At 32.3% G+C, this 27,312-nt stretch overlaps 1 protein-coding gene across 1 annotated transcript; it reads right to left on the bottom strand.

Annotated features, from left to right (window-relative positions):
* Positions 1-15,631: 15,631 nt before the first annotated feature.
* On the bottom strand, positions 15,632-25,802 carry LOC133287643 (uncharacterized). The gene is made up of 15 exons (XM_061485294.1): positions 25,607-25,802; positions 24,699-24,757; positions 24,170-24,287; positions 23,612-23,685; positions 23,321-23,389; positions 21,443-22,045; positions 20,109-20,638; positions 19,817-19,881; positions 19,250-19,329; positions 18,198-18,302; positions 17,696-17,835; positions 17,480-17,608; positions 15,964-16,116; positions 15,758-15,888; positions 15,632-15,710 (listed from the first exon to the last, which is right to left on the bottom strand). Exons 1-15 carry the CDS (start codon positions 25,800-25,802, stop codon positions 15,691-15,693), a joined length of 2,472 nt encoding a protein of 823 aa, XP_061341278.1. The 3' UTR covers positions 15,632-15,690.
* Positions 25,803-27,312: the final 1,510 nt, after the last annotated feature.

A 27,312-nucleotide genomic window follows, 5' to 3' on the forward strand; every position in this document is an offset into this window, starting at 1 on the left:
TCGCTCATTAATACAGCACAATTTTTATTTCAATTTCTTTGACGATGCCAAATACTTATTTTTGAACAAACAATGAATACCGAACAGAAGAAATATATCCCTTCAATTTTATTTTATTTTAAATGGAAAAGATTAACATGGACCTAGTAAAAAAACAATTGATTGATTGGTTGGGCTGGATGTATGTGGCATGGTTTGGCTTATAATGTTTAAGAACCTACGAAGTAAGAGCATGTTTTTCTCATTTGAGTTTAATCATACATCTGTTAGTAGGGTTGGCAAAATGGGCCAACCCGGCCCGACCCGACCTAACCCGCATTCAACCCGAAAAAACGAGTTAGGTTAGGGTTGGCTCGAAAAAAAGAGAGCCAGAAAACCCAACCCGACCCGACCCGAGTCGGGTTAGGGTTGGCTCGCGGGTTGGCTAAAAAATATGGCTCGTGGGTTGGCTTGAAAAAATAGCTCGCGAGTTAGCTCAAAAATAGGCTTGCGGGTTGGCTCGAAAATCGGCTCGCGGGTTGGCTCGTTTTCAGCCTATTTAAATGACCCTGTAGTATTAATGTACCAACTATGTGGCTTCCATTAGCTTAAAAAAGAGTTACAAAATGAGAAATAAAAGCAAAATATTTTAGTTTCGAATTTTCTTCACAACAAATTTGCATCAACATCCAGAAACAATCAGATTCACTTGCTACCAAGTGGGCAAGATATTTGAACCAAACAGAATCAGCACAGCCTAACAATTAAAAATGGCAGGGATGTGAGAAGATTAGGGACTTAGGTTTAGATAAGGAAGAAAATTGATGACAACATGTGTGGGTTTGTCCATTTTTCTATATTATATTTTGTATTTTTTATTTATAAACTCAACCCGCGAGCTGGCTCGTTTGACCCGCGGGTTGGCTCGTTTTTTCACGGGTTGAAACGAGCCGGGTTGGCAGCTCATTTTTGCCAACCCAACCCGGCTCATTTTTGGTGGGTTACCAGCCAACCCGACGGGTTGGCTCGTTTTTGCCAACCCTATCTGTTAGAAATAACACTAGTTTGCCAGTTGTTTTGGCTGGTTGAGATTTTCTAACAGTAGCCTGAACCAAATTCAACCTCCAAGACACTTAGAAACCCTAATAGATCATTTTTTGGGCGCCCCAACTTCAAGTTGAGGTTGATTTTTTCATGCGTTATTTTTGTAATGTCAATGTTATTAACTGTATAGTTGAATATGGTTTCGGAAAAGAAGTCACACTGTAACTTTTTTACATGGGTGGATGATGTTATATCTGATACCATAGAGCTGGAAGATTGGACAATTAACAAGCTGGAGTTGAATGTAGCTGAAATGGAGTTCAAGTTGAACTTTTTGGACATGAAGCTCAATGATGAAGTGCAGCTGGAGGTGAATGACCACAAAAAGAAGATTAATGAGCACTGTATAAAGATTGAAGACATATCATTGAAGATGCAAGCAGACTTTGAAAGGGTTGAGAAGGAAATGATGCATGTGTGTAGGTGTGCTAGGGTGTTTGCTGGATCCATTATTGTTGTGTTTCTAGTATGTATATATCTTGCAAGTAGGCTGGAGTGAAATTTAAAATGTGGTTCTGTTGAGATTTGCTGGTGTAATGAATTGTTGTTCATACAATGTATGTAGCATGGCTTATGTATTTGAAGTTATATTTATTGGCACAAAATGTTGTATAAACTCGATGAAGATAAAAAAAGGAATGAGAGCAATGTATAAAGACTAAACTAAGAATGTCATGGTGTGAATTATGCAGAAGTTGATTGTGTTATGCATGACTAATATCAGCATGTACAAGGGGAAATGACATTGCTGGTGTGTTAATAACAAATGGTGGCACTGGTGTTAACAGAACTTTAGCAGGGACTAAAAAGGACCCCGATAAAAATGTTAGGGACCATACTGGTCCCCTTTGTTAAAATTGTTAGGGACCATACTGACCAACGTGTATGAGTCTCTCAAAACGACATTGTTCCTCAACCCACGTGGCCTCCAGCATGTCACTTAACGTGACACGTCATCACCGTCATTGACTCCGTGAGTTTTGGATTGACAGAATGACTAACGTGGGTCCTGTTTCACTTTGTTGGGGACTATCTAACGAGTTTATTTTTGTGAGGGACTAATTTGGGCACCGAATTTTTTGTTAGGGACCAATTTGGGTCTGTACTCTATATTCTAATGATTTATTATTTTTTATATTAAATTATTTGTAATTAGGATTATTTATTTACATATATTTGAGTATATTTATAATTTTTTAATATAAATTATAAATTTTGCATATATTTACTCGATCATGCAATTAAACTAATAACTCAATATCTCGACTAAATCAATAAATGCACCAAATTTAATAACATTGTTTTATATTATTATTTCCTTCTAAATTGTAATTCTTTCCTATTTTTTTTTGGATAACATTTTTTCCTCTTTTTAAAAAAGAGAAAAGTGTTTGTCCTTTTAAAATGACATAACCTATGATGCACCGACACTAGGGGTGTAAATGGGCTGGGCTGGGCTGGGCTTTGGCCTTCTTGGCCCAAACCTACGTAAAAAAAATTCAGTCTATCTGGCCTACTGGCCTATCAAAGGCTTTATTTGTAAACCAAGCCCGACCTATTTTTAAAAATAAGAAAGCCTGACATGGCCTACAGGCCTTGTAGGCCTACCACTATAGATACTAAGCAAAAAAAATAATTGTATAGAACAAAGAAAGTTTCATTCATGAATGCACTAGTACTTCTCATAAGAAAAAAAAACAAGAAAGAGTCAACATAATACCCCAGCTTTAGAATGTATATCATAGAAGAATAGAGTCAAAGAAATGGGGAAAATAATAAAAATACAATTATTGGGTGCTGAAATAAAGTCTACAAGAGAATGTCATTCATCTAAAAATTAGGGTTGGTATTGGTACTTTGCCATGCCACATAAAATAAGTATTATTTTTTTATTTTATTTTTAATAAATTAAATATGCCAGCCTACAAGGCTTTGGGCCAAACTTGACAAAATTGGCCTACGGCCTATTTTTTAAAGAAGCTTTCTTAAAAACCTAAGCCAACTCTACTTTTCTGAAAGGCCAGGCCAAGCCATGCTTAATGTAGGCCGGACTGTAAGCTGGGCTGGGCCAGCCTGGCCCATTTACACCCCTAACCGACACTAACACGGGACACGGGACACGACACGCCGACACGTTAATTTTAAAAAATATCATATTTCGACACGTTGAGACACGTTTTGATATTAAATATATATTTAATACATATAAGAGTCCATAATAAGTCATATAACCAATCAAATATTTAAATTTTATAACATAAATAAAAATAAAAATAATTTTTCGTACTTTGTTAATTTTTCATGTCAAATTTTATAATAGAAAATTATTTTATAGGTTATTTTTTTTATATTTAGTTAATAAAATAAAATAAAGATAAAAAAAACGTGTCCGAGCGCTGATCGCGTGTCCATAAAATGTGTCGGAGAGTTGACCGCGTGTCCCCAAATGTTGACCGCTTGTCGGAACGTGTCCGACACAGACACGTGTCCAACCCATAAATTTTGAAAACTTTAGTGTGTCCGTGCATTCTTGGACATAACTTATGTCATTTCACTCTCACAAAAAAGTGGAACATACACCTTTATTTTTTTGTCCACTCTCTCCTTAATGATTTATCTATTTCTCTCACTTAAAATGACACAATTTTATATTCTTTAAATGACACATACTTTACCCTTTAAAAAAAGATGTGGGTAAAACAGAGTACCAAAAAAGCTATCATTATTGCCCCACCCTTAGCGAAGTGGACCCTTCCCTAAGTACATATAATTATTATATATTTTGATTGAGATAATACACCATGGCACTCTAGGAGTTTTACAAATTTAAAAATATTTTATTGCTTGTTTCGTTATTATATATCTATCTTTATGTGCTGAAATAAAATATATACTTTTAAATATTAACGTTTCTCCTATGATATAAAATAATTTTTTTTATGATATCAAAATAATATCATTTTGGGTTTAAGAAAAATGTAAAATATTTTAATAAAATTCATAATACAAAAAAATAAAATTATTAAAATATCCTGTACTTTTTTTCCTAAACCTCAAATCAATATCATTTTAGTGTTGTTATAGATAATTTTATCTCGGTTTATAGGAGAAACACTTTTATCATATTTTTAAGAATGATTAATTTTCTTGATAGTTTTCTTTTATATAAAATATATGTTAGTGTTTATTTATTGAAATTCTAAATCTATGTTATCTTAATTAATTATGCATGCTTTCTTACAATTTAATTTTTTTTTCTTAATCTATAATACTTAGATTTTACTTGAATTAATTATACACATTTTTATAATTGTAAGTATTTTATTTTAGATTTTTTTCAATCAATATCAACTACTCATTTATCCCAAATTAATTGGGGTCGGTGATAGATGTATCCAAATAAAAGATACGAAAAGGTTGAAACAAGATAAAAATAAAATAAAAAATAAAATAATAGTAATAATAATATATATATATATATATATATATGAGGTAGGATCCTTTGACATCGTTGATCTTTTTTGATATAACGACTATCAGATGAGGTGTCAAATTTAAAATTTGACACTGGTGTCAAAAGATCCAACCTCTCTCTCTCTCTCTCTCTCTATATATATATATATATATATAGATATATGGGATAGGATCCGTTTACAAACTTTTTTTGCAAATTATAATAAGTACGACTGGTCATACTTAGTGTGGTTTGTAAGAGTTTGTAAACAAAAAAGTTTGTAAATATAACCTACCCCCATATATATATATATATATATATATATATATATATATATATATATATATATATATATAAGAGTAATAAAAGAAGGGAAAAGAACAAGAGGGGGAAATGAGGAGGAAAAGGACTAAAAAGGGACCTCTGGAACATAGGAATAACAACAAATCCAACCCTCCACCATGCTTATAGCTTTTCTCCATTCCGTTCTAAGGCACAATGTCCGTCAATTTATATCTCACTCCATTAAGTCTTGTTTACTATCTTTTCCCAAGTAAGTTTCGGTCTACCTATACATTTCTTTGTGTTGAGCTCTTGGTAACAAAATTTTATTCTTACGGGAGCATCTAGGGGTCTTCTCATTACGTGCCCAAACCACCTCAATCTATGTTCTCTCATCTTTTCAGCCACCGATAATACTCCTATCTTTCGTCGAATATCTTCATTTCTTATCTTATTCACCCTCGTATAACCACACATCCTCCTTAACATCCCCGTCTCTGCTACTCCCATTTTATTCTCATGTTGCCTATGTGTTGGCCAACATTCAGCTACATATAGCATTGCAGGCCTTACTGCTGTTTTATATAATTTTCCTTTTAACTTAAGGGAAATTTTGCGGTCACACAAAAATCCAGATGCACTACGTCATTTCATCCACCCTGCTCTAATTCTATGATTTACATCATCATCAAACTCTCCACATTTTTGCAAAATGGATCCCAAGTATCTAAAAGCATATTTCTTGGGTACCTCTTGACCACCTAGATACACGGGATCTTGGTCTACATCTATTACCGGAGAAAATTCATACTTCAAATACTCAGTTTTGCTCTGACTTAACCTGAATCCTTTCGATTCCAACGTGCTTCTCCACAATTCAAGTTTTCTACTAACATCGTCTTTGTTCTCAACAATAAGCACAATATCATATGCAAAAAGCATACATCATGGCACTTCCTCTTGAATATCTTTTGTTTGTTCATCCATAACTGAGGCAAAAAGATAAGGACTGAGTCGAACCTTGATGTACTCCTACCGTGATAGAAAAATAACTTGATATTCCGTTACAAGCTTTAACACATGTAGTATCCCTATCATACATATCATTGATTTTCTTTACATACTTTGATGGTACTTTTTTCTTCTCAAGAACCCACCATAAAACTTTCCTTGGAATCATATCATATGCTTTCTCAAGATCTATGAATACCATATGTAAGTTCTTTTTCTTTTCTCGATATCTTTTCATTAATTGTGGCATCAAGAAAATGGCTTCCATGGTACATCTTCCTGGCATAAATCCATATTGATTTGCAGAAACATTGGTATCTCTCCTTAAGCGATGTTCAATAACTCTATCCCACAACTTCATAGTATGGCTCATTAGCTTAATGCCTCTATAGTTAGAACAATTCTGTATATCTCCTTTGTTTTAGTAAATAGGCACAATCATACTTTTCCTCCATGCATTATGCACCTTATTTGTCTGAAGAATTTTATTGAAAAGATTGGTCAACTATTTTATTTCCACATCCCCCAGGTCTCTCCACACTTCAATAGGGACACCATTAGGTCCCAAGGCTTTATTAGTCTCCATCTTCTTTAAAGCCTCCTTAACTTCATGTGTATTAATTCTGCGCACAAATCTTCTATTCAAATCATCATAAACGTCCTCCAAGTCCACCTCGCTTATATCGTCATCCCCAATTAAACAACTTGTTGAAGTAGTTTATCTATCTTTCATTTACATCTTTATCTCTTAGCAAAAGTTTTTGATTTTAATCCTTGATGCATCTAACTTGGATGAGGTCTTTACTTTTCTTGTCCCTTATTTTTGCAAGTTTATATATATACTAGTGAATTACTCGTGCGATGCCCGAGGGAAAAAGAACAAAATATTTGTCGTCCGCCGTGGTTGGTTAATCGCACTTCAAACCTTATACTTACAAAAACCTGTGTTGTTATCTTGTTCTATATTTCAAGTGGAAAAAACTACAGTATTGACACAGAACTTTGCAAATCGGCAAAAACCTTGCCCCTAGCTTCCCGCACTGCTTTCTTTGCATTTTTTCTTGCCAATCTAAACTTTTGCAAGTTCTCTTCATTGGGGCTTTTATGCAAAGATCTAAAACATTCCTTCTTAGGTTTAATTGCTTTTTGCACCTCTCCATTCCACCACCATGTTTTCTTTGTATGAAATCAATTTTCTTTACTTTCTCCCAACACCCTCTTTTCCATATTCTGAATACACATAGCCATCTCATTACATATTGCATTTGCTCCTCCATCAAACTCACAAGGTCCTTCATGCAACATTCTTTCATTGAACTCTCTCTCTCTCTTTTTCTTCTTTAAACTTCCACCATTTTATCCTTGGGTTCTGGGTCCTCTTTCTCATTGTAAGTACTTTGTTGAACCAAACCTCTAGGACTACCAGCTTAAATTTATGTTTTTTTATAGTTGACTTAAATTTAAATATTCATATAATAAAAACTACTTGCTATTAAATAAATATATAAATAAATTATAATTTGAATTTGATACGAAAACAAATTGATTTTTTTTCAAAACTAGATATTTATTTGAATACTTTTACTTTGAACACCATCATATTCATATAAGGAGCCACTCTTTTAATATTATTTTATTTTATCAGAAAAGTTAAATTTGAAACCTGTAATTAAGAAAAAGCTTTTGAATACTTGAAGTAATGAAATTAGTCTACTTAAATATTTAATTTTAAGTTTCTTTTTTTAAAGCATTTATGGTGTACCCACCGGTGGCACAAACTTTTTTTTATAGCATGTGTTTTGTAAGGAGAGTACGAGCTTGTCACTGGTGTTGGTTGGCAATGAAAATTGAAAATTGGGATAAAATTAGATTTCAAGCATAGTAATTGGCATCTGACTAATTTTTTTTTTTCCAAGAAAAAAAAGTGATGTTTTAATTTTTTGTAAGCTAACTTCAAACATATAAATAAATATTTTTTAAAGCAGTTTTTTTTTTTTTTAAACATCTAAGTGGTGTGTGCTCAACTCCATTCAATGCATCTGTGTAGGAATTAACACTAAAAATCCCATTAGAGTTATGAAATGACAGAACTTGTATCCCTAATATTAAACCAGGAAATATTTATTTTTACACCCTCAAAACAATATATCACGATAGGTGCCTTGATTAAAACGTGTTCTAGATTTATTTCATTTTATATATTTTTTTGGAAAAAAATGTCTGAGCACAATAAAAAATTCTAGAAAAAATTGAACATCATGTTTACCAAAATAAAAAAATTGAACATCACATTATTAACCAAAACCCCTAAGCGGAACATGCTATTTCTGGTTACAGAATATCCCCAAAATTGACTAAAGAACAATATTTCCCCAAAATGACTGGCACAAAGTTAATTGGTATAACTAGGTTATCGTGTGTTTTTTTTTTTACAAGTAACTAAATTTATTATTTATTTGCAAAAAAAAAATCTCAAAAATTGAACTTGCAATATTACGTTTCTTTTATTTATTATTTTTATTATCATTATGTAATTACTTTTTGTTCTTATTTCATTTTAATTATGTTCGTTTATTTATGTATAAAAAGGATTGTTTAAACGTAAAACACTAAACATGAAGTTAATTACTTACAGTTTCCTAAAGGTTGAAAGTTGAAACATATCACTTGCATTCACAAAACAACCATCTCCACAATATTATTTATGGGAGGAATTAAAATTTTAATCCTGATCTCACCCCGAATAAAGTTTACCTATGGCTTATCGAAAAAAACAAAACAAAACAACCCCAAAATTAATTTTGACCATCTTCGCCTTTATATCACACCAATTCTGTCCAGTATCAAACAAATATTTAGAAACATCATTAACCCCCCAACTTGGTTGGCATGTAGAAGCAAATAAAAATCCAAGGTCCATGACCCAAAAGCACAGGTACGCAAGATCTTTCTCAAGAAAAATTTGACAGAAAACATATGACCATACCAAAAGCAATAAATTTTGTGCACAAAAACTGCGAATAAAGTTTGGCCGCCAAGCATGTGAATCAATTGGTAAGGAGTTGTTCAAGCTTAACTAGTGATCTCGAGTTCGAATTTTTGGTAGGGAGAGTTTTGTCGTCCATGTAATGTTACCTGACTCGAATCGAACTAGTCGAGTAATGAATGAACCAATTGATAATATTAAAAAAAAGTGTTGGGTCATAGCAGCCGAACCCTATCACAGTCAGACCCAAGCATGGAACCAAAAAGCCTAATTACCTGAAGGACTGCCATTTGCAGTAGTCATTGGCCCAATATGATTTTTATCAAGTTTAGTAGTTTTCGTGTTTTCTAGTTGTTATGGACCCGTATAAGAGGCCCATTGAATAACAGGCTCAATAAGGGGCAATCCAAAACTCAAATCAAATGTAATTGCGGATAGTATCCGTCAAGGATACTAATCCTAATACGACAGCATAACAGACAGGCCTAGGCCCTCGTCAGAGGTACCAAAGGCCCACATCATACTATCGACAGGTAACCTTTATAAATACAAGGTAAACTCTAAAGGTACGTTACGCTCTCTCCCTTACTGTTATGCTCTCACTGTGCGCACACACACTCCATTGGCTAAAGCCATTATTAGTTTACTGTGCACAGTGATCTGCTTGACTCAAGGGTAACTCTTTTATAGATACCTTGGAGAGGGCACTAGATCTAAGATTAACATACCAGACTATTGGGCTGGACATCTCTGTCTCCAAGACAAAACGCTAGTCTTCCTTGATTTATGCAAATTTCAGATTAAATTACCTTGATTTATGTAATTTTTGAATTTTTATCAATCAGTCTTTTGTTAAATACCGGAGAATGGATCTTCTCATGTGAAAAATGGATCATGTTGTTATGTTATTTGATCATAACTGCTCATTTAAAGATTATACAATTTTCTTTCTCTTGTCTCATCAGCAATAAGTGGTGTGGTGATCAAATAACATGATTACTTTTTTACCTGAGAAAATCCCCTCCCGTTAAAATAGTAGTGATGAGAATGAAAGAGCAGACAGAAAACTCCCCAAACAATCTCTGTTCGCTCTGCTTTTCTTTCTCTCAAGTGAATTGCTAAATTGGAATCCTCTAAAGTTACGCTTTTTCTTTTCTTTTCTTTTTTTTCATTTTATATGCCTAAAATTCTAACTCACTCTCTCGTTTTCTCTATTTTTATAAATATTTCTTACAGTGATATACGAACTACACTCGAGATATTTATAATTTAGAATATCTGAATTTTAAAAACAATTTTCTGTTTTCAATAAAAAAATTTGTTTCTTTCATTTCACTTAATATTCTCTCTCCATGTTTTTGAAATCTTTTTGGGAAATTTTTTTGATGCTTCAGTCGCACATGGTCTTTCTATTTAGGGATTGGCATTTAGACAAAAATTTATTTTTCATATCTCCTTTCTTTTATCTCCTCAATAATTATTTGATTTTGATTGATTCGGACAACTGAATTAATGGTTGTCCAGGACCACCAAAATTCTTCTCTTTTTTCAAGAGGTAACGCTTCTCCTTTTATATAGAACCTTAAATATAGGAAAAAATGTGTATCATTCTATAGGATGTAAAGAGAAAGAGATAGATAAAGGAAGAGAGAGTGAATAAAAAAATATAAAGGTGTGGGTCTCACCTCCTCTTTGTGGAAGTGAAAAGATATAAGTTGTGTTACTAAAAGAACAAACACTTTTTCCTTAAATATATCATGTCATTCGATCTACCAAGCAATGTAACCCTTGCGTATGTGATCACAGAGAACCTTTATTTAAAGCGAAATTCAGTACATGAGATAAAACAATGCTTTGATTCGCGTTGGTTACATAAACATAACACCTAGGAAATCAAAGCTTAGCTTGATATATACACCACGACGTCAACAAGTGGCTTATTCCGTACACTGCATATACAGCAGATATTCTATTATGGTTTTGGGTAGGATGCGATGCAAAGCTGCAGACACAAACTACAATAATTGTTTGGGCACATTCTCCTTTATCTTATCGGTGTATTGATATTGAACATCACGGAATCTGTCCCAAAACATTACTCTCCATAAAAGCATTACAATTGCATAAGGTCTTAATACACATTCTAGGCTTCAAATCAGTACATAGGCATGAAATTCACTCATTCCTTGACTTTTCTTCTTGAGTCCCTGTACCTGAAATAAAATTCCACAAAAGGTGAGACATGAATCTCAATAAGTTAAAGGAAAATTCATTAATTTCTATATACCAATTCAGCCACATGTCCTTGGTGACTCTAGGATCATAAAAACGGGTTAGTAAAATGTATAGTAAGAGCATGCTCGTAAAAATATTTTATTTTATTTTTTGGAATAAAAGGAAACAAAACAACTAATCACGGATCAGTCTAGGAGTAGTAACCCCATAATTGTCCTTTGTTACAGCCTCCATGCAGGTGGGAGGAATACTGGTTAGAACATAGAGATTTCAGTCAAAAGGTGAAGCCAAAGAGGCCAAGATATCAGTTACTGAATTGCCTTCTCTAAGCACATGTGAGACCTTAACCTCCCAGGATCGCCAAGATAGTCTTTGATGCGTTTAACCAAAGGGAAGAGGTTGTGATGAATCTGACAACCATCCTCTACTAGCTGGATAGCAGTGGAAGAGTCTCCTTCCAACCAAATCTGTCGTAAAAATATTTTTAAGAGCATGATCGTACAACAATTTGTAATGAGTATCCATTTCCAATAATGTCTAGTCACAATACCCTATATTTATAGGCTACTATATGTGCACTTATTTGGATTAATTAACTTGTATGTGAATTGAGTTTAACCACAAGAACATGCACTTAGAATGTCAACTATAACATTCTTACTATCTTGGATATAGAACAATTGGGAGAATCTATATGCATATCATAAAATATAGAATAAGAATTAGAATAATCTATTTATTCGAATAAATAATAGATTACTGTACAAAAAAATTTGCATAGAGAGTGACTCTTCTCCAAATTGCTTCGCACTTAGTAATACTAATGCATCCTCAATAAAATTCTCTAAGGTAAACAAAAGCGAACTTTTACACATTCAATTACAATTTCTACGTCTACTCATAAACATCCAACATATGGGCAGAAAAGAAATGGCGCATGAAATCAATTGTAACCCAAGAACAGACATACAATCAGCCAAATGTGTCTAACTCAGAATTTACAGACTCATTGAAAAAAATATTTATCTTTTTAAATAACGTTAAAATAACTTTTTTTATTTAATATTTAAATTTAAAAAACCTCTCATTTTCTTCCAATCATGATTTTTATTGTATAACTTTTTCTCTCATCATAAAATATTGTAATTTTGATTAAAATAACACAATTCTATATCATTTAAAATTACAAATTATAATCCCTTTCAGCATATGGTCAAATTTCTAAAATGTGCAGAAAAGAGGAGTTCATTCTTAACTTACTTTTAAGATGAACACCTTCCTAGAAAATGTTTAGGAACTTGATCATTCCCCAACGTAGCCTTATTTTCCTCCAAGAAATTGTTTGTTTTAAGTGCCGTAGAATCGCCTACTTTCAATTCTGAAAGCTTTATTTGGATCGGAAAGACCAAAATGCCCCCCTTCTAGGTGCAGCTAATACATGGATTAGGGGTAATTCTGGAAATGTCCCATTAAGACAAGACAAAAAATTTAACTTATGTGAAAATTCACGTGACCATGTAAAGTGGGTAATCATAACCATACAAAGGTGAATCAATGGTAAAAAAGGAGGAGAGAGAAAAAATGATAAAATAGGTAGTTAAGAAATCATAACCGTTAATTTACCTTTGTATAGTTGTGATCTTCCCACATGACCATATCATGTTTTTTTGACACGTTAGAGGATCCATTTCCAATTTAATTACACACTTAAGAGTTATTTAATTAGTCATGCGTATCAATAGCGATAAAATAAAAAAATTCTAGTATCACAAAAATGATCGTAATTAATCCTTAAAATATATATTTTACCAATGAAAAGAAAAAATAGTATATATGAAAAGCATATTAAAATTCTTCTCAAAAATAACTTATCTACATTAACTTAGAAACATTAAAGTCATATTTTATATAACATAAACTTAGACCATTCGGGTTAATTTGTAGTTAATTTTTTATAGCATTATGCCTCTTAAAAAAAATAAAGCATGATATTATTCACAAAAAAGTATACTGGGGTAAGAGTTAGAAGTCTTACACTCATTTTTTATCATTGATCTACTTGTATCCAATGGCTCACATTTCTAAAAAATTAGAGTCCTTAGATATAATTGGAATCAACGGTCAAGATTGATAGTGTAACTTAAACTGGTGTAAAATGATCCTCATCCATATATATATATATATATATATATATATATATATATATATATATATATATATATATCAGAAAAATATTTCTGCAGTTAATGCAGATAAGTTATCTGCATTTACTTCTAAAACGATGTCGTTTTGGGATTGAAAGATCAAAAAATTATAATTATAAAGACTATAATAACCCTAAAATAAATTAAAATTACAAAAATACCATAATTTCTGGCCCAAAACGACGTCGTATTGATCTTGCTGCAGATAACTTATCTGCAGTAACTGTAGAAAAAATGAACCATATATAGAAAAATATTTCTGCAGTTAATGCAGATAAGTTATCTGCATTTACTTCTAAAACGACGTTGTTTTGAGATTGAAAGATTAAAAAATCATAATGATAAAGACTATAATAACAAAATAAATTAAAATTACAAAAACACCATGATTTCCGTCTTAAAACGACATCGTATTGGGTTTACTGCAGATAACTTATCTGCAACTGCAGAAAAAGCGAACCTCTATATATATATATATATATATATATATCTCGTAGTTAACGGTATTAATAGAAATAAAACAACCCGAAGATTGACGTACTTGGTATGCCATTTATCAAAAAACTAAGGGCTTAATTTCGCTTTGAAAGTGGATTAATATTTTAATTGATTTAATTTTTCAATTTAGATTAATTAGAATTGAATTGTGATTGGACTCATTCACTATTTAAACAAAGAATTTAAAGTTTCTATAATAAATATAGATAAATTATCTACATTCACTCCCATCATTTTAGATTGAAAGATTAAAAAATTATAATAATAAAAACTGTTATAACTTTAAAATAAATTATAATTATAAAAATACTTTAATTTTTGCCTTATAATAATAAAAATTGTTATAACTTTAAAATAAATTATAATTATAAAAATACTTTAATTTTTGCCTTAAAAAAATATTATTTTAGACTCAATGCAGATAACTTATCTGCATTATGTAAAAAAAAAAATCCTTAAACAAAAGGTATAAACTTAGATATTACGTGTAATTAAGTCGTTCAATTTTAAAAGTATAAAACTATAGTTAAATGATATTTTTTAATATATATTTTAAAATGGATTATATAATATAAAATATTATCGCAAAAAATAATTTATATTAAGAAGTTTTATAATTTTGTTTAAAATTATGAATTTTAAAATATCATATAACATTATAAGGGAAAATGTATATCATTTTAAATGACACAAAATTATGTCATTTTAAGTGAGATAAAAATATAAATCATGAAAGAGAGTGGGGGAAAAAAATTTAAAGACGTGAATCCTACCTCTTTGTTTGAGTGAAAGGATGTAAGGTGTGTCATTCAAAATGACACACCTTTTTCCCAACATTATATTACCTAAATCTAATCCAACATTTGTTCAACTAACCCAAAAAAATTCAATTGGATTCAATTTACATAACCTAAGTCTAATTCAACATTTGACGGACCTAATCATTGGGTTAGGCCGAATCATGAACTAAGTCTTTATAAGTACTCGCAGTCTATTGAAATTGTGGCTCCTGTAGTGTTCACCATCTCCACTAAAAATTTCATGTACAGACAAAAAAAAAAACACAAGTCAAAATATTATCAATGTTTTGGTTTCATCTGACTTTTATTACATTATAACACGCTAAACATGTTTGGTATTCCAAAAATACAGGATATGTTTTGAATATTGTAAATTGGTTTAAAAGACAAACATGGGTGCACAAAGTTCCCCAACCTACTGAGGGAAGGGATGAGAGTTGATTGCGAGGATAGGGATGAGAGTTGATTGTAAACAACTTTCCCTTTATATTTTCACAAGGACGCAGTTTCTCATACTCAAATTCATGACCTTCCAATCACAAAGACAATTTTATTGCTACTCCAAGGCTCGTGTAAATTGCTTTTAAAAAAGAAAAAAGAAAAAAGTAGCCAACTTGAGAGGGTTATAAAGAAGAGGAATGATATTCTTACTACCAAAATCTTATACTACTAACTTACTACCTATCTAATTACCATTGAATCAAAGAGAGAGAATGCTAAAATGTTTTTGAAAAAAGAGAAAATGTTGATCCAATGGTTATTAGATAGGTAGTGAGTTGGCAGTAGAAGATTTTGGTAGTAAGAATATCCCTCTTCTATAAAGAAACAGCTAAAGTTCCATTCAGTTATGTTGAGTTGCTTTTCTTAACAGATCTCTTCATATAATACAATTCACAGGCTATTAATATTCTAAATTGTTTTTGACCTTTAAACTTTTATCCTATGACTAAAATTACCCCTTGTTTGATTCTTTCTCCTACCTTATCGCACTCAGACATTTATGGAAATATATATCCTAAAATAAATTTGTAATAAGCAAACCTCGTGAAGAAAAGAATTTACAAGAGACTGCTTTGTTGATCACACTATTAACATCTTTGGCCTCATAATTCATTCTCGTATCACCTTAATGCAAAATCAAAATTTAAAAAATCTACCTCTCATTCCTTTTTGCACCCACAAATTCCATATATGTTCTAATTACCTCTTGGAAATGAATCCTGACGAGCCAGTGCATAGGTTTCCCTTGTAGGTAGGTGATTTTCAGCATCCACAATATTTGCTTTAGAACAAAGGAAGAAGAAGGAAGATGTGTATATTGTAATATGCCAAAAGCTGCAACCATTTCAAAAGAGCAAACATGAGACACAGAAACAAAGAGATAGAAGGAAGAGTGAAATATTGTAATACCTATGCCAAATCCAGTAGTTTTCACTGGTTTCAAGCGTCCAGCTTGTTGCTGCCATGGCCAATGCAACAAAACCGGCCAATAAAAAACCCCAGCGGAACCGTCTTAAAAGGGTCTTGACAAGATTATAGAGCCATTGCTTTATAGTTTCCAAACTGCAGCGGAAATTCACCATTACAACTACTTTTGAATATATTTAAGACATAACATAAACTAGTTTAGGACTTGTTCATCTTCAAGCACATGTTTAAAGAAAAAAACATAAAATTGTTCTGTAATCAGGCTATGAATACAGTGTATGACAATGAAGACCTTGAAGACACCTAATAATATTAACAATTATGAGTTACCACCACCTTCTTAGTTCCTTAAGTGAAAAAATGCTATTAGAAGATACAATTACCTGCTTTTTAAGCTTTTCAGAATCAACGGCTGTGGCAATAAGCCCTACTCCAAGACAAAACCAGTGACTACACATGCCCGTGAGCCAGACCATGAGTAGAATGAAAGAGAAAACAGAAGTATTGTGTAGAATTGGCGATTTACAAAAGGCGTTCTTGTAAGATTTGATCCAATGATGAAATCAGGACAGATATGTTACTACTATCAAGTTGAATTGAAAATTTACAGAAAATGAGCCCATAGCAGATGCCAAAGTTCAACATGCCAATAAACTGAGGAGGGATAGAGATTGTAGTGCAGAAGAGAAACATTAATAACCACACTACTGCTTAATATTCCTAAATTGAACATATCTTCACTTGGAGCTCCTAAATCGCATTTCTCTCCATTAGTTTCCTCATCCATGGAAGTAAATCAAGTTTACATAATTTCTATTGCCAAGAGCCATATCACAATATTTTAAAACTCGGCCTGGTCATCCACTCGGTCGAGGTACTGGGTCACTGCGTCATTGGTTCAACTAGTGGGTCACTGGTTCAACCGGTTTAATTAAATTTATATTAAATTATATAATAAATATATTATAAGGTGCATTTTGACCAACAATTGAGGGTAGCCTAGTGGTAAACCGTAAATCCTAAACCCTAAAACACCCTGACCCGCCAGGTTCCATTTGTCAACCGGTCGAAACCAGTTCAACTGCATGACTGATCCAATGACCAGCTCGAACCGGTGCACTCACCAGGTTACCAAAACCCCAGTCAACCTGGCCAGTCCGATCCAGGTTTTAAAACACTACTTGACACTCTAGGAATTTTTACATGGAAAAGGTTGTTCAACAAAGAACCCTGGCAACTCACTTGAGAAGAATTGGGGAACAGACCATATACAGTACCATACAGCTTGATCATGCAACTGTCAGCCACAAAACGCACAACCCCGGAGGAAAAGTAGAGGGAAGGGGGAAACAATAGCAACCCTAAAGTGGCAAGGATGCATGCACACAGAAAACTTTGAAACTATAGCATTGTGCAGAAATTGTACCATCAATTACTATTATGTTGTCTGGCAATTGTCCTAAAACAAATTTAAATTTTTTAAGTACAGAGAATTCACCTTTGAAGGGAGCTTAGTGAGGATCCAAATGAAAAGGAAAGGGACCTAAACTTTGATGAGAGTTCTATCAACCATGCAATAAGAAGACCAAGAGCCCCAATCACAATCACAAGAACAATATTGGATGACCTGCAAATTTCAGTATAGATACTTGTGAATAAAAACATCTTTAGCAGCCTATATACGTACTTGTTTGTCAACTAGGTTCAATTGTACCTGGTTGCCTGAGTTACAGCCATGAGGGCAGTAATAATAGCAACAACTGTGTGGATTGCCCTCTTATATACTTCGTCAATGGTAGCTAGAAATACAAAAGTGCTAACCACAGCCATGAAAGAGAGCCAGAAGTCCATGAACTGAAATATTGATATGTAAAGTCATTGTAAATTCCCAGAAAAACAAATATAGCCACAGCGTATTGCATTGTATTTAGATCCTAATATCTTTAATGAAGTCAATTTTTAGCTTCTCATCTGAGAATGTGTACATACTAATATGATTGAAACCCAAGGCTTGAGAATTCACAGCATAATGCATTCCGTTAGGAATGTGAATCCTATTATGAACTCAGATTACAGAGGACTGTTGAAGCTTGCAACAGCAATGTGAGTGACTCTATCCCATCTGAGTAACATTTTGAGTTTCATATATGTATGTATATATATACATATAGATTTTAAGATAGAGTAAGAGAGACCATTGAAGGCAGGGTTGTAACCTGTAGAACATTAAAGCTCAATGCACACCAGGTGCCTACGTCACATGCATGATATAGCCCACTTGAAATTCCACTGGATGTGAATAAAATCCATTCTGCAAATGCCTGCATGTAGGAAATTACAGGTTCCATCATCAACACAAAATCTACAAAATGAGTCAATTTGTTTTGTTGGAAATTTAAATGTAAGGCTCTTTGAGTGAGCATATAAGTACTCCTTGGCAATCCAAATCGGTGTCTCCTTCTCACTGTGTTAACTTAAATATCTAGAATTATTTATCGTCGACATCTAAGTTTCCATACAATTCTGAGAGCCCGTTTGAATTGATTTATCAAAAAAGTCCTTTTTATGACTTCCTTATTTTAAAAGTACTTTCTATAAAAGTTACAGCTATTTAGATTTTAAAAAAATATTTCAAATTTTTAAAAAAAAATATTTGGCTTTTGACTTCTGCTTTTTTTAGAAGCTAAAATTTTAGCTTATGAAAAAAGCAGGTTTTTGGCTTTTTTTATGACTTATGTTTTTTTTAAAAGCAGGCATCCAAACAAACTTTTTTCGAGAAGTTCATTTTTTTCTTAAAAAATGCAGCTTTTGAAGAAAAAAAAGCCCATCCAAACGGGCTCTAAATAGTACCAACCAATTTTCATATGCGGGTAGATAAATGATGATATAACATGTTAAGAAATATAATATAAAAATCATTCATGTATGTTCACCTAACCACTTAAACTTTTGGGGTAGTTGATTCATGACATAGTATTAGAGTCTCTATGATCAAGTGGTCTAAAGTTCGGTTCTTACTGCCCTCATTCTTCTAATAAATGTCGTGGAATTTCTTAGTACGGGTTAGGTGGTCTATGCATTGTCTATCCTTCAGACTCAAAGGGCTATTGCGTGAAGAGATGCGTTAAGAAATATAATATAAAAATCATTCTTGTGCTTTCACCTAACCTAACAACTTAAACTTTTGGAGTAGTTGGTTCCTGACACAACCAAATGACGAGGAGAAAAATAGATAACAAAAGGAAAGAAAGTAAAGGACAAGAACTACCTTCTGCCGAAGGGCCCAGTAAGCAGGAAGTATGGCAGCAGCATTTGATCCAATGAGAAAAATTGACCGCAGTATATGCCCTACAAAAATATATCTAATGTCTTACAGCACATTCTAAATCAAAACATAATAGCAAATCTATATATTTGACAAACTAAAGAGAAAAACAGGAGAATAGCATACTTGGCTTTTAACTTTATATATTTAGACTGAAGTTGTCAAACTTGACTCAAACTCACCATGCTTACCTACTTTATTTAATAAATAGCTATCAAAAATACATATGTACAAATAAGTAGCAACAAATCATTATAAATGTATCATAAAATGGAAACAAAAATAAATCAAAAAAGATAGATGACCAAAATATATTTGTAAACCATTTAGTTCAGGTTCTCTGCTTCTGTCACTTAAACAGAACTATTTCTTATTCAAATAGTAGCCAGGAAATCAGATAAAAATAACATGACAAGGAAGGGAGGGGGATGCAGATAATATAATAAAAGTTGAATCAAGATATTTGCAATAAAGACACCAAGTTTATCAATTTCTAAAATTAACAATCACCTTTATGTGATACAATTTCAATGCTACAGTCAAAGCCACCATGGTTTCGATCACAAGAGCAGAAGCTGAGGACAAAAAGAAAACATAAAAAACAGTTAATTTCCTTAGGAAGTTGCGGAACAAACACAAATCATGCAATCTGGAAAGTCTGCAACTTATTAGCTGATTATTTTACACAATGTCTCAGTCAATACCAAGGACTTTTACAGTTCTTGTCTAGTAATTTAAAGAAAACAAATGAAATGTAAATAGAACTGGTAAATTAAGAACAAGCAAAGGGCTTAACATAAACCTGAATGATGTCAATCCACTAGCATCAAAAGAATATTTACAGTCCCCATGAGAGGAGCATTGATTTGGGCATCCATCAAGTGAAATAGACATGATAGTTTTCCATTTCATAGAATCATTGCTGGTATTTAGATGTCTTAGACCCAAACCCCAAGTTCCTTCTCTAGCATAAATAATGTAAAAATCAATATTGTCATCACTTGAATCATATAGCATGAAAAACATCGATTCATCACTCTTCCTTGTCTTGTTAGCATAATAATAGTCCCAGCTATCAAGAGAAGGCAATCCACCAAATCTAGCATAAACTTCATAACTGATCTTCACATCTGAGGATAGCCGTATGTGAATATTTCGTCCAGCTGCACCACGAGGAATGTCCAAAGTAAAGTAAGTCCAAATGTCATCAGTTTCTTCTCCGTTTGATGAGTTGTTTGAAAGTGGCTCAAGAGGAAAATTGGTAGAAGATGCTCCTTCACCAACAGGTAAATAATATGATTCAAAGGGGGTTTGACCTCTCCTAAGAACCGTCTGCAGACAACCATTCTTATCTTGTCAATTTCTTATTCATGTAAGTAAATATCTTTAAGCATCAAGATATAGAACTCATTCAACCACAAGGTGTTGTTAAACTTAAATCTATGAAAAATGCTACAAAATTCCTATTGAATAGTATTTAGTGAAAAACTCCGTTATTCTACACAAGTAAACTAAATATGTTGAGACATGGAGGTCACAGGTTCAATTCATGTAATCAGCTTCTTGCTAATGCAAGGGAAGGTTGCCTACCATAGACCTGCACAACAGGTCTCACCTTCTTGGTCCTTGTGGATAGCGAGAACTTTATAGCACCATCTTCAACCCTTATTTTTTAGCACCAGGCATAAAATAGTTCAAATCTCAACAATCTTAAAAAATAAGTTCAGTTTATCCCAGGAAAGAAGTCAATGAGTAGACTTTCCAAGAGACAAGCACCAACATGTATGCTAATGCCTGCACTGAGACAAGGCACATTCCTATTTCTGCAAATTACAAACATCTGAATGAATTCTGAGTCGTACATTTTGGATGTTATCATAGTCTTTTATTTGCTACTAGGAGGATTATATTTGGATAATATTCTATTTCTTTTCTTTTTTCAATTGTTGCATCTATGCATTTTTAACCATCAAGATATGACTAACACGTGATCATATCCCCATTTCACCTAGTGAAGTTATAACCCAGGGAAAGTTTTGGAGTCCAAGAAATACCACACTGACATAATTTGGAGTTGATTTTCATATTAAAAAAAAAGTACCAACACAAAAAGCATATAGAGGCAGGGACACATACCTGAAGTGTGTAGCTACTCATTGTGCAATTTGGTCCAGCTTTCCCAAGTGGGCACTGAAGAAATTGTGATTCCATTGAATAGCAAACTTTTACATTGCCATCCTGAGTCCCTCCAAACTTTTTTGTAAGATTAACTGGTAATATACTAATGTACAGACGACCGATCAGTGGAGATCGAATAACCAGAGGGGATTTGTTTAAATCACTGGAATAATCATGCATAGTCTCTGAAGGTATTGCACCATGTCGAGCAAAACACATTAAATTAATATCATTTGCACCAGAAGCATTATTTGAAGCTGTAATGTTGAATCTGACATTTGCTGCCATAATGGTCAATTCATCTACCACATTTGCTATATCCAAGGAGTAAATGTTTGGTTCACCTTCCTGAACACAAGAAACTTCAAAGTTACTTTTGCAGGTCATTGAATTTTCCATCATTGGCTTCTTCACGGTAGCATTCAAAGAATTATAGACATCCGATGCTGTGCATGAAAGTGGATAGACTGTACTGTTACAGAACTCCCCCCTTATCATTGAATTTGTGCATGCTTCCACACTTATATTGGCACTGAAGGAGTACGCTGGGCCTCGGATGATCTGCAGAGGTAGAAAAGTAACTGTTATTCAGCCATGTGTAGTCAATCCATCAAGAACTCTTACTGAGAGATAGAATCGGGCAATGGGCAAAATGGAAAAAATTTAAGGAATTTTTGTTTTGAGATGAGATGCAAAAATAAAGGCAGAAATCAATATTTGAGGCTGTGTCCAATCAGACATTCTGGATGGAGAATTTATTAGGTACATTTGTTGTACCATACCATTTCTATCAATAGCAATCTAGCTTTAAAACCCACTTAAACAACTCCATGTAAACCCCGGCTAAATTCGAACTCGTGAATTTTCGGTCACAACGGAGCAGCTTTATCACTGCTCCAGACTTGCCATCTTTTGGCTTTAAATCACACTTGGTTATTGAAATTCATTTTCTTTCATTTAGCTTTAGAAGAAAGAAATTGAGTTACTATATATATCAAAATGGAGTATTAAACTAGGTGTGCTGAACATTTCTCGTCTAAATGAGGCTAGTAATAGTACATTTGATTCGAATGCCCATATAAGATCATGAATGAAATTCACTAGCTTAGTTAACAAGATATCATTTTCAACCACTCAGTCAAGGATTTATAGCTTCAATGGAGATTTGATTGTGAACAATCAACCATTGGGCATATTGATCGATCTACTATTTACTGAATCAATTAAGCCTTAACTAAATATAAATTTATATGATTTTTCGTATCATCATTAGTTCATGATTAATTGAAAGAAAGAAGAACAGATCAACCAGGAAGCTTGGTAAAACCAAAACATAGGAAAAAGAAAAACAAAAATCAGGTCGAAAGAGCACGCCAATCCAATCCCTTTGCATATTAAGGTATAATAAATACACTATAAAATCCATGATTAATTGAAGTTTTCAGCAAATAATACAATTTCAAAATGAAATAAATGTTAGAGCACTGGCTGGCAAAGCTGATTCTTATCATTTATTATTAGGACTATTGTAATGCTAGAAGTTTTTGCCAGTGATTTCTACTAGTGATGAATCTTCTATGGATAGGATAAAGGGAAACATTAACAATAACTTCCACAGTTCACAATAAAAATCAGGATTAAAAAAGAACAATTCTATTTAGTTATGCACAGTAATGTGAAGAGGTAGTATCAGCATTAACATAATAGCTACCCTTCTAGCATAGAATTGCACAAAAAGGAAGCACTGAAAGGATAAGAAATGGTTGCAACAAGTTAAGTACTTCGAATTTTAAGGTTTCTTTGTGAGAAAAGCGATATTTGGATAATAAACCATACCATCTTCGATTGTGTCCTTGTAGGTCCAATGCCATTGAAAAGACCAATGTACCAAGCACCTGGAGATATCTGAACCAATAATTCTTATGTTTGTTGTCTCTGATATTATAAAAGGACAATAAGCAAAATCACTTGTGAACTAATCCTAGTAATATAGGAATTTAAATGTTAAAGAAGATATAGCTATGTCATTATACACCTGAAAGGAAAGGAGATACTGAGCTTTGAGATACAATACCAATATAAGCAAATAAAGATATTGCCAAAAGTAAAAAGGAACTATTACAATACCTGCTCGTTTGTCAATTTCATAGTGATATTTTTCTCCATTGGAAAGCACTGCTCCACATCAAGACCATTTATTCCTAAAGAAAAAGGGGAACAAAAAAGTAATTATAAAGTGGAATTACATTAGACAGTTCAAGAAAAATAGTCCTTTTTCTTGGTCAAGGAAGAGTTAGAGAACAAGAGGAAGAACGAGTACTGCCATGGTGCTTCAAAACAAACTGAAACAGTAAGCAATGAAGAAAACATAATTCATGAGTTCAGTATTCATTCATTACCGGATAGCCAAAAGAAACCATCATAGTAGGGCATGTAAAAGAATGTGTGTGTGTGTTTTTTGTTTTGGGGGGGGAGGGGAACCGTATACTAATGAATCAAAAGAAGAAGAATTACCTATAGATTTTCTTATGCTAATTTAATGAATTGAGGGATTTTACCGCGGGGGCCAAAACAAATTCATAAATCTCTTAGAACAAAATTTAAGATAGAATTTATGTGCTCAAATTTTGAGTTTAAAAAACATTTTAGTTAACTTGAATTGAATTTATTTAGGTGGGGCTGTACCTGAGACAGCTGAATCTTTCAGAGATGTGTTTAAGGCATCTGGTAGAGGAGGGCTGCCATCTCTAAAGCATATTAATGGCAGCGTGCTTTTTTGAACCCTTTCAACTCCTGCAACATCCTGAAAACAATGTATTTATGAACCAATGAGTGAGGCCAACAAGACAAAGCTGATTGGATTAAAAAGAAACAAGATATCCTGAAATCAGGTTCACCATGCAATTTTTATGTAGCAGAACCAACAACAAAGCAATTTTAATAGATAAAATAACAATTTAACAATTAAAGGAAAAGAATTTAAAAAAGAAAGAAAATTTAAAAGACATATAGGATTCTTATCAGAGTACTAAATCATTTTTATAATTACCTCATGCGACATGAGGCAATATAAAACAAAAACAATATCAAAATATAAGCACACGAAACAAATCTAATCCAAAGGAAATAAAAATGTTCCCAGGCAACAGACACCAATACAGATGCAAGTATTCTCAGGTGCTCCTATCTGCAAAGAATTCTGGAGTATACTTACAAGGTCTACATCTGAGTTCAATGCTATGGACACTGCAGAAAACCATGGTGGTATATCAACTGCAACATGACAAAACAAGAGACAAGTAAGATCATCATCATCATCATCATATATATATATATATATATATATATTTAGCTTCTCCAGTGATATTATTTATTGTATCTCATCTCTGTTCCAATCCGAAACAGCTGATTATTATCCATCTGTTGCTCATATAGGGATTTCATGCATAATAGTCAGACATAAACACAACATTTTAACAAGTGCCAATGGTTTAAATCTAAGGGACACGTGAGAAACTTATATTTGAATAATCAAGCACATGCAGGGAAAGAAAGAGGCATGAAATGAGAAAGCAGAAAAAGTCATAAACCAACTACCAAAATATTACAGACAGGACTGCAGCATAATTCAATTCATCACAAATTAGAGAACAAATGACAACCCACAATCATAAGAAAGTATCATAACCTTCAAGTCAAGTCATGGCTCTCAATATCACAAATGAACCCACATAAGAATGTTATTGCCAATAAACATAGCTCTGTAATTTCTCTTCAAAATGATTAACAGAAAACATAACACTGATAAGATCAACACCATTAAATTGTTGCAAGTCTCCTAAGTTTCCCTCCAGAGGGTTTAATTCTGATCTTAACCTTGTCATAGAGAAGAAAAACTGAACAATTGCAAAATCATTTACCTGGGACTCTTCAAAACATACTGAATAGTTATAAGTCAATTCCAGACTAAGTAACATTAAAAAAAAAAAAAAAAAAAAATTATTAGCACACAAATTTACCTATATAGTTAAAAATTCAATTCCGACCCATTACACTTTGGAGTGGGAAATGCTTCACAAACAACAATAGAACAATGAAAAGATAAAAGAAAAGGGTGAGTACCTCTGATATAGCGGAAATCGAAGGGCCTAAGGGTAGTCTCAGGGTAGCTGAAGCTGGAAACAGTGAAGATATCAACAGTGCTACCGAGTTCATCATTTGCAGAGCAGAGAACAACTGAACATGAAAAAAGTAACAAAGTACTGAGAAGAATATGATTATGATTGAGATGACACCACAGAATCGAATTGAAAGACATTTTTTTCTTTTTTCTTTTTGTAATTTTGAGGTTGTTCTCAGACCATGAATTGAAGACGCAGAGCAGCCAACGATGAATTATATTATAGAACTGTTAAGCAAATTAAGACAAATATTGAAAGAAATCTTTTAAAGAAAAACTATTATATGTTTTATTATGTTTACATTATGGTTTTACTTTTCGTTTCTTCCCTTTTTTTTCATATCGTAGGAGAAATATAAAAATATTAATTTATTTATTTAAAATTTAAAAACTTATCTTATTTATTTTTATAAAAGTTAAAGTGGTAGGTTATAATTACAATTTTTTTTTTAAAATCTCTTACAATCATATCTTATCACTATTTATTTTTGTCAATCAACGATTATCATTTATTGTGAATTAATAATTAATTAATGAGTTTAATTTACGAAAATTATAACCGTTGATTGGCCGAAATCAACAGTGTTAAGATATGATTGTAAGAGGTTGTAAAAAAAAAGATCGTAACTATAACCTTTCTCAAAGTTAAAATAGTGACAAAAAAGATAAATTTAATAACTATTGATATTATATTAATTATTATAGAGATTACAATAGTAAAAATTCAATTTAATATTGATTTATATTTTAAAAAATTTAAATGATACTCTAATTTATAATATGACAATTTAAGCATTTGCTAAAATATCGAAAGAGAATTTTGGTATGTATATAATTTTTTAGTTTATTCTATTTAAAAAAAAAGTGAAGTATGGAAAAAGTGTTTTATCTTTTTTTTTTATATAAAATGACTATGTTTTGGTATATAGTTATTAATATTTTGTATTTTCTTTCCTTCACAAAATTAGAAGAATAAAGAAAGTATTGTGAAAAAAAGAGAATATAAAAATAATAAATAATATGCACCAAAATATAATTATTTTATTTAAAATAACATAAAATTATATTTTTTTAAGATGACAAATGTTTATATATGTGTGTGAAAATATAACTCTTAGGGAGAGTTTATCTCTCTTGCCTCTAATGGAGAAATGTGCCATCTTTTTTAAAAAAAATAAATAAATAGTATGTTCCACCTGAACTTGTGTGTACATAAAATTTGAGCCCATATGTCTATAAGATCGGATATTATGTCTAATTTTTTTTATGAGTTTAATGTTTTTATAATAAATACACATAAGTTATATGCATTCATTTCTAAAATGGAATTGTAAAATTAAAAAATTATAATAAAAAATTATTATAATTTTAGAATAATTTAAAATTATAAAAATACTTTAATTTCTGTTTTTAAACAATATTATTTTAAATTTTATAAAGATAATTTATTTGTATTCACGAATAAAAGAGGAACCCTTGTTTTATATATATTTTTAGCTGAATTATTATTATTTAGAATGAAAAGGTGAAATGCGGCCGGCCGTGTTGTAGTGTAAGGCTGTAAGGCATGAGCCACGCGCAAAAGCCCCAGTAGCAAGTCAATGTTAAAGATATTGCTTTGAAATATTATTTAAATATCATGCCACCT

This window comes from Gastrolobium bilobum, unplaced genomic scaffold (genome assembly GCF_033153095.1).
Source record: "Gastrolobium bilobum isolate Gb01-03AN ecotype WA unplaced genomic scaffold, APGP_CSIRO_Gbil_v1 utg6021, whole genome shotgun sequence".
Lineage (NCBI taxonomy): Eukaryota > Viridiplantae > Streptophyta > Magnoliopsida > Fabales > Fabaceae > Gastrolobium > Gastrolobium bilobum.

Bases quoted from the DNA above. Each gene is read 5' to 3' on its own strand.
- LOC133287643 (XM_061485294.1), bottom strand. From the start codon at position 25,802: ATGTCTTTCAATTCGATTCTGTGGTGTCATCTCAATCATAATCATATT. The intron at 24,758-25,606 runs GTACTCACCCTT...GTCATGTTGCAG, and splicing joins CGATTTCCGCTATATCAGAG to TTGATATACCACCATGGTTT. The intron at 22,046-23,320 runs GTATGGTTTATT...CTACCTCTGCAG, and splicing joins CAAGGACACAATCGAAGATG to ATCATCCGAGGCCCAGCGTA.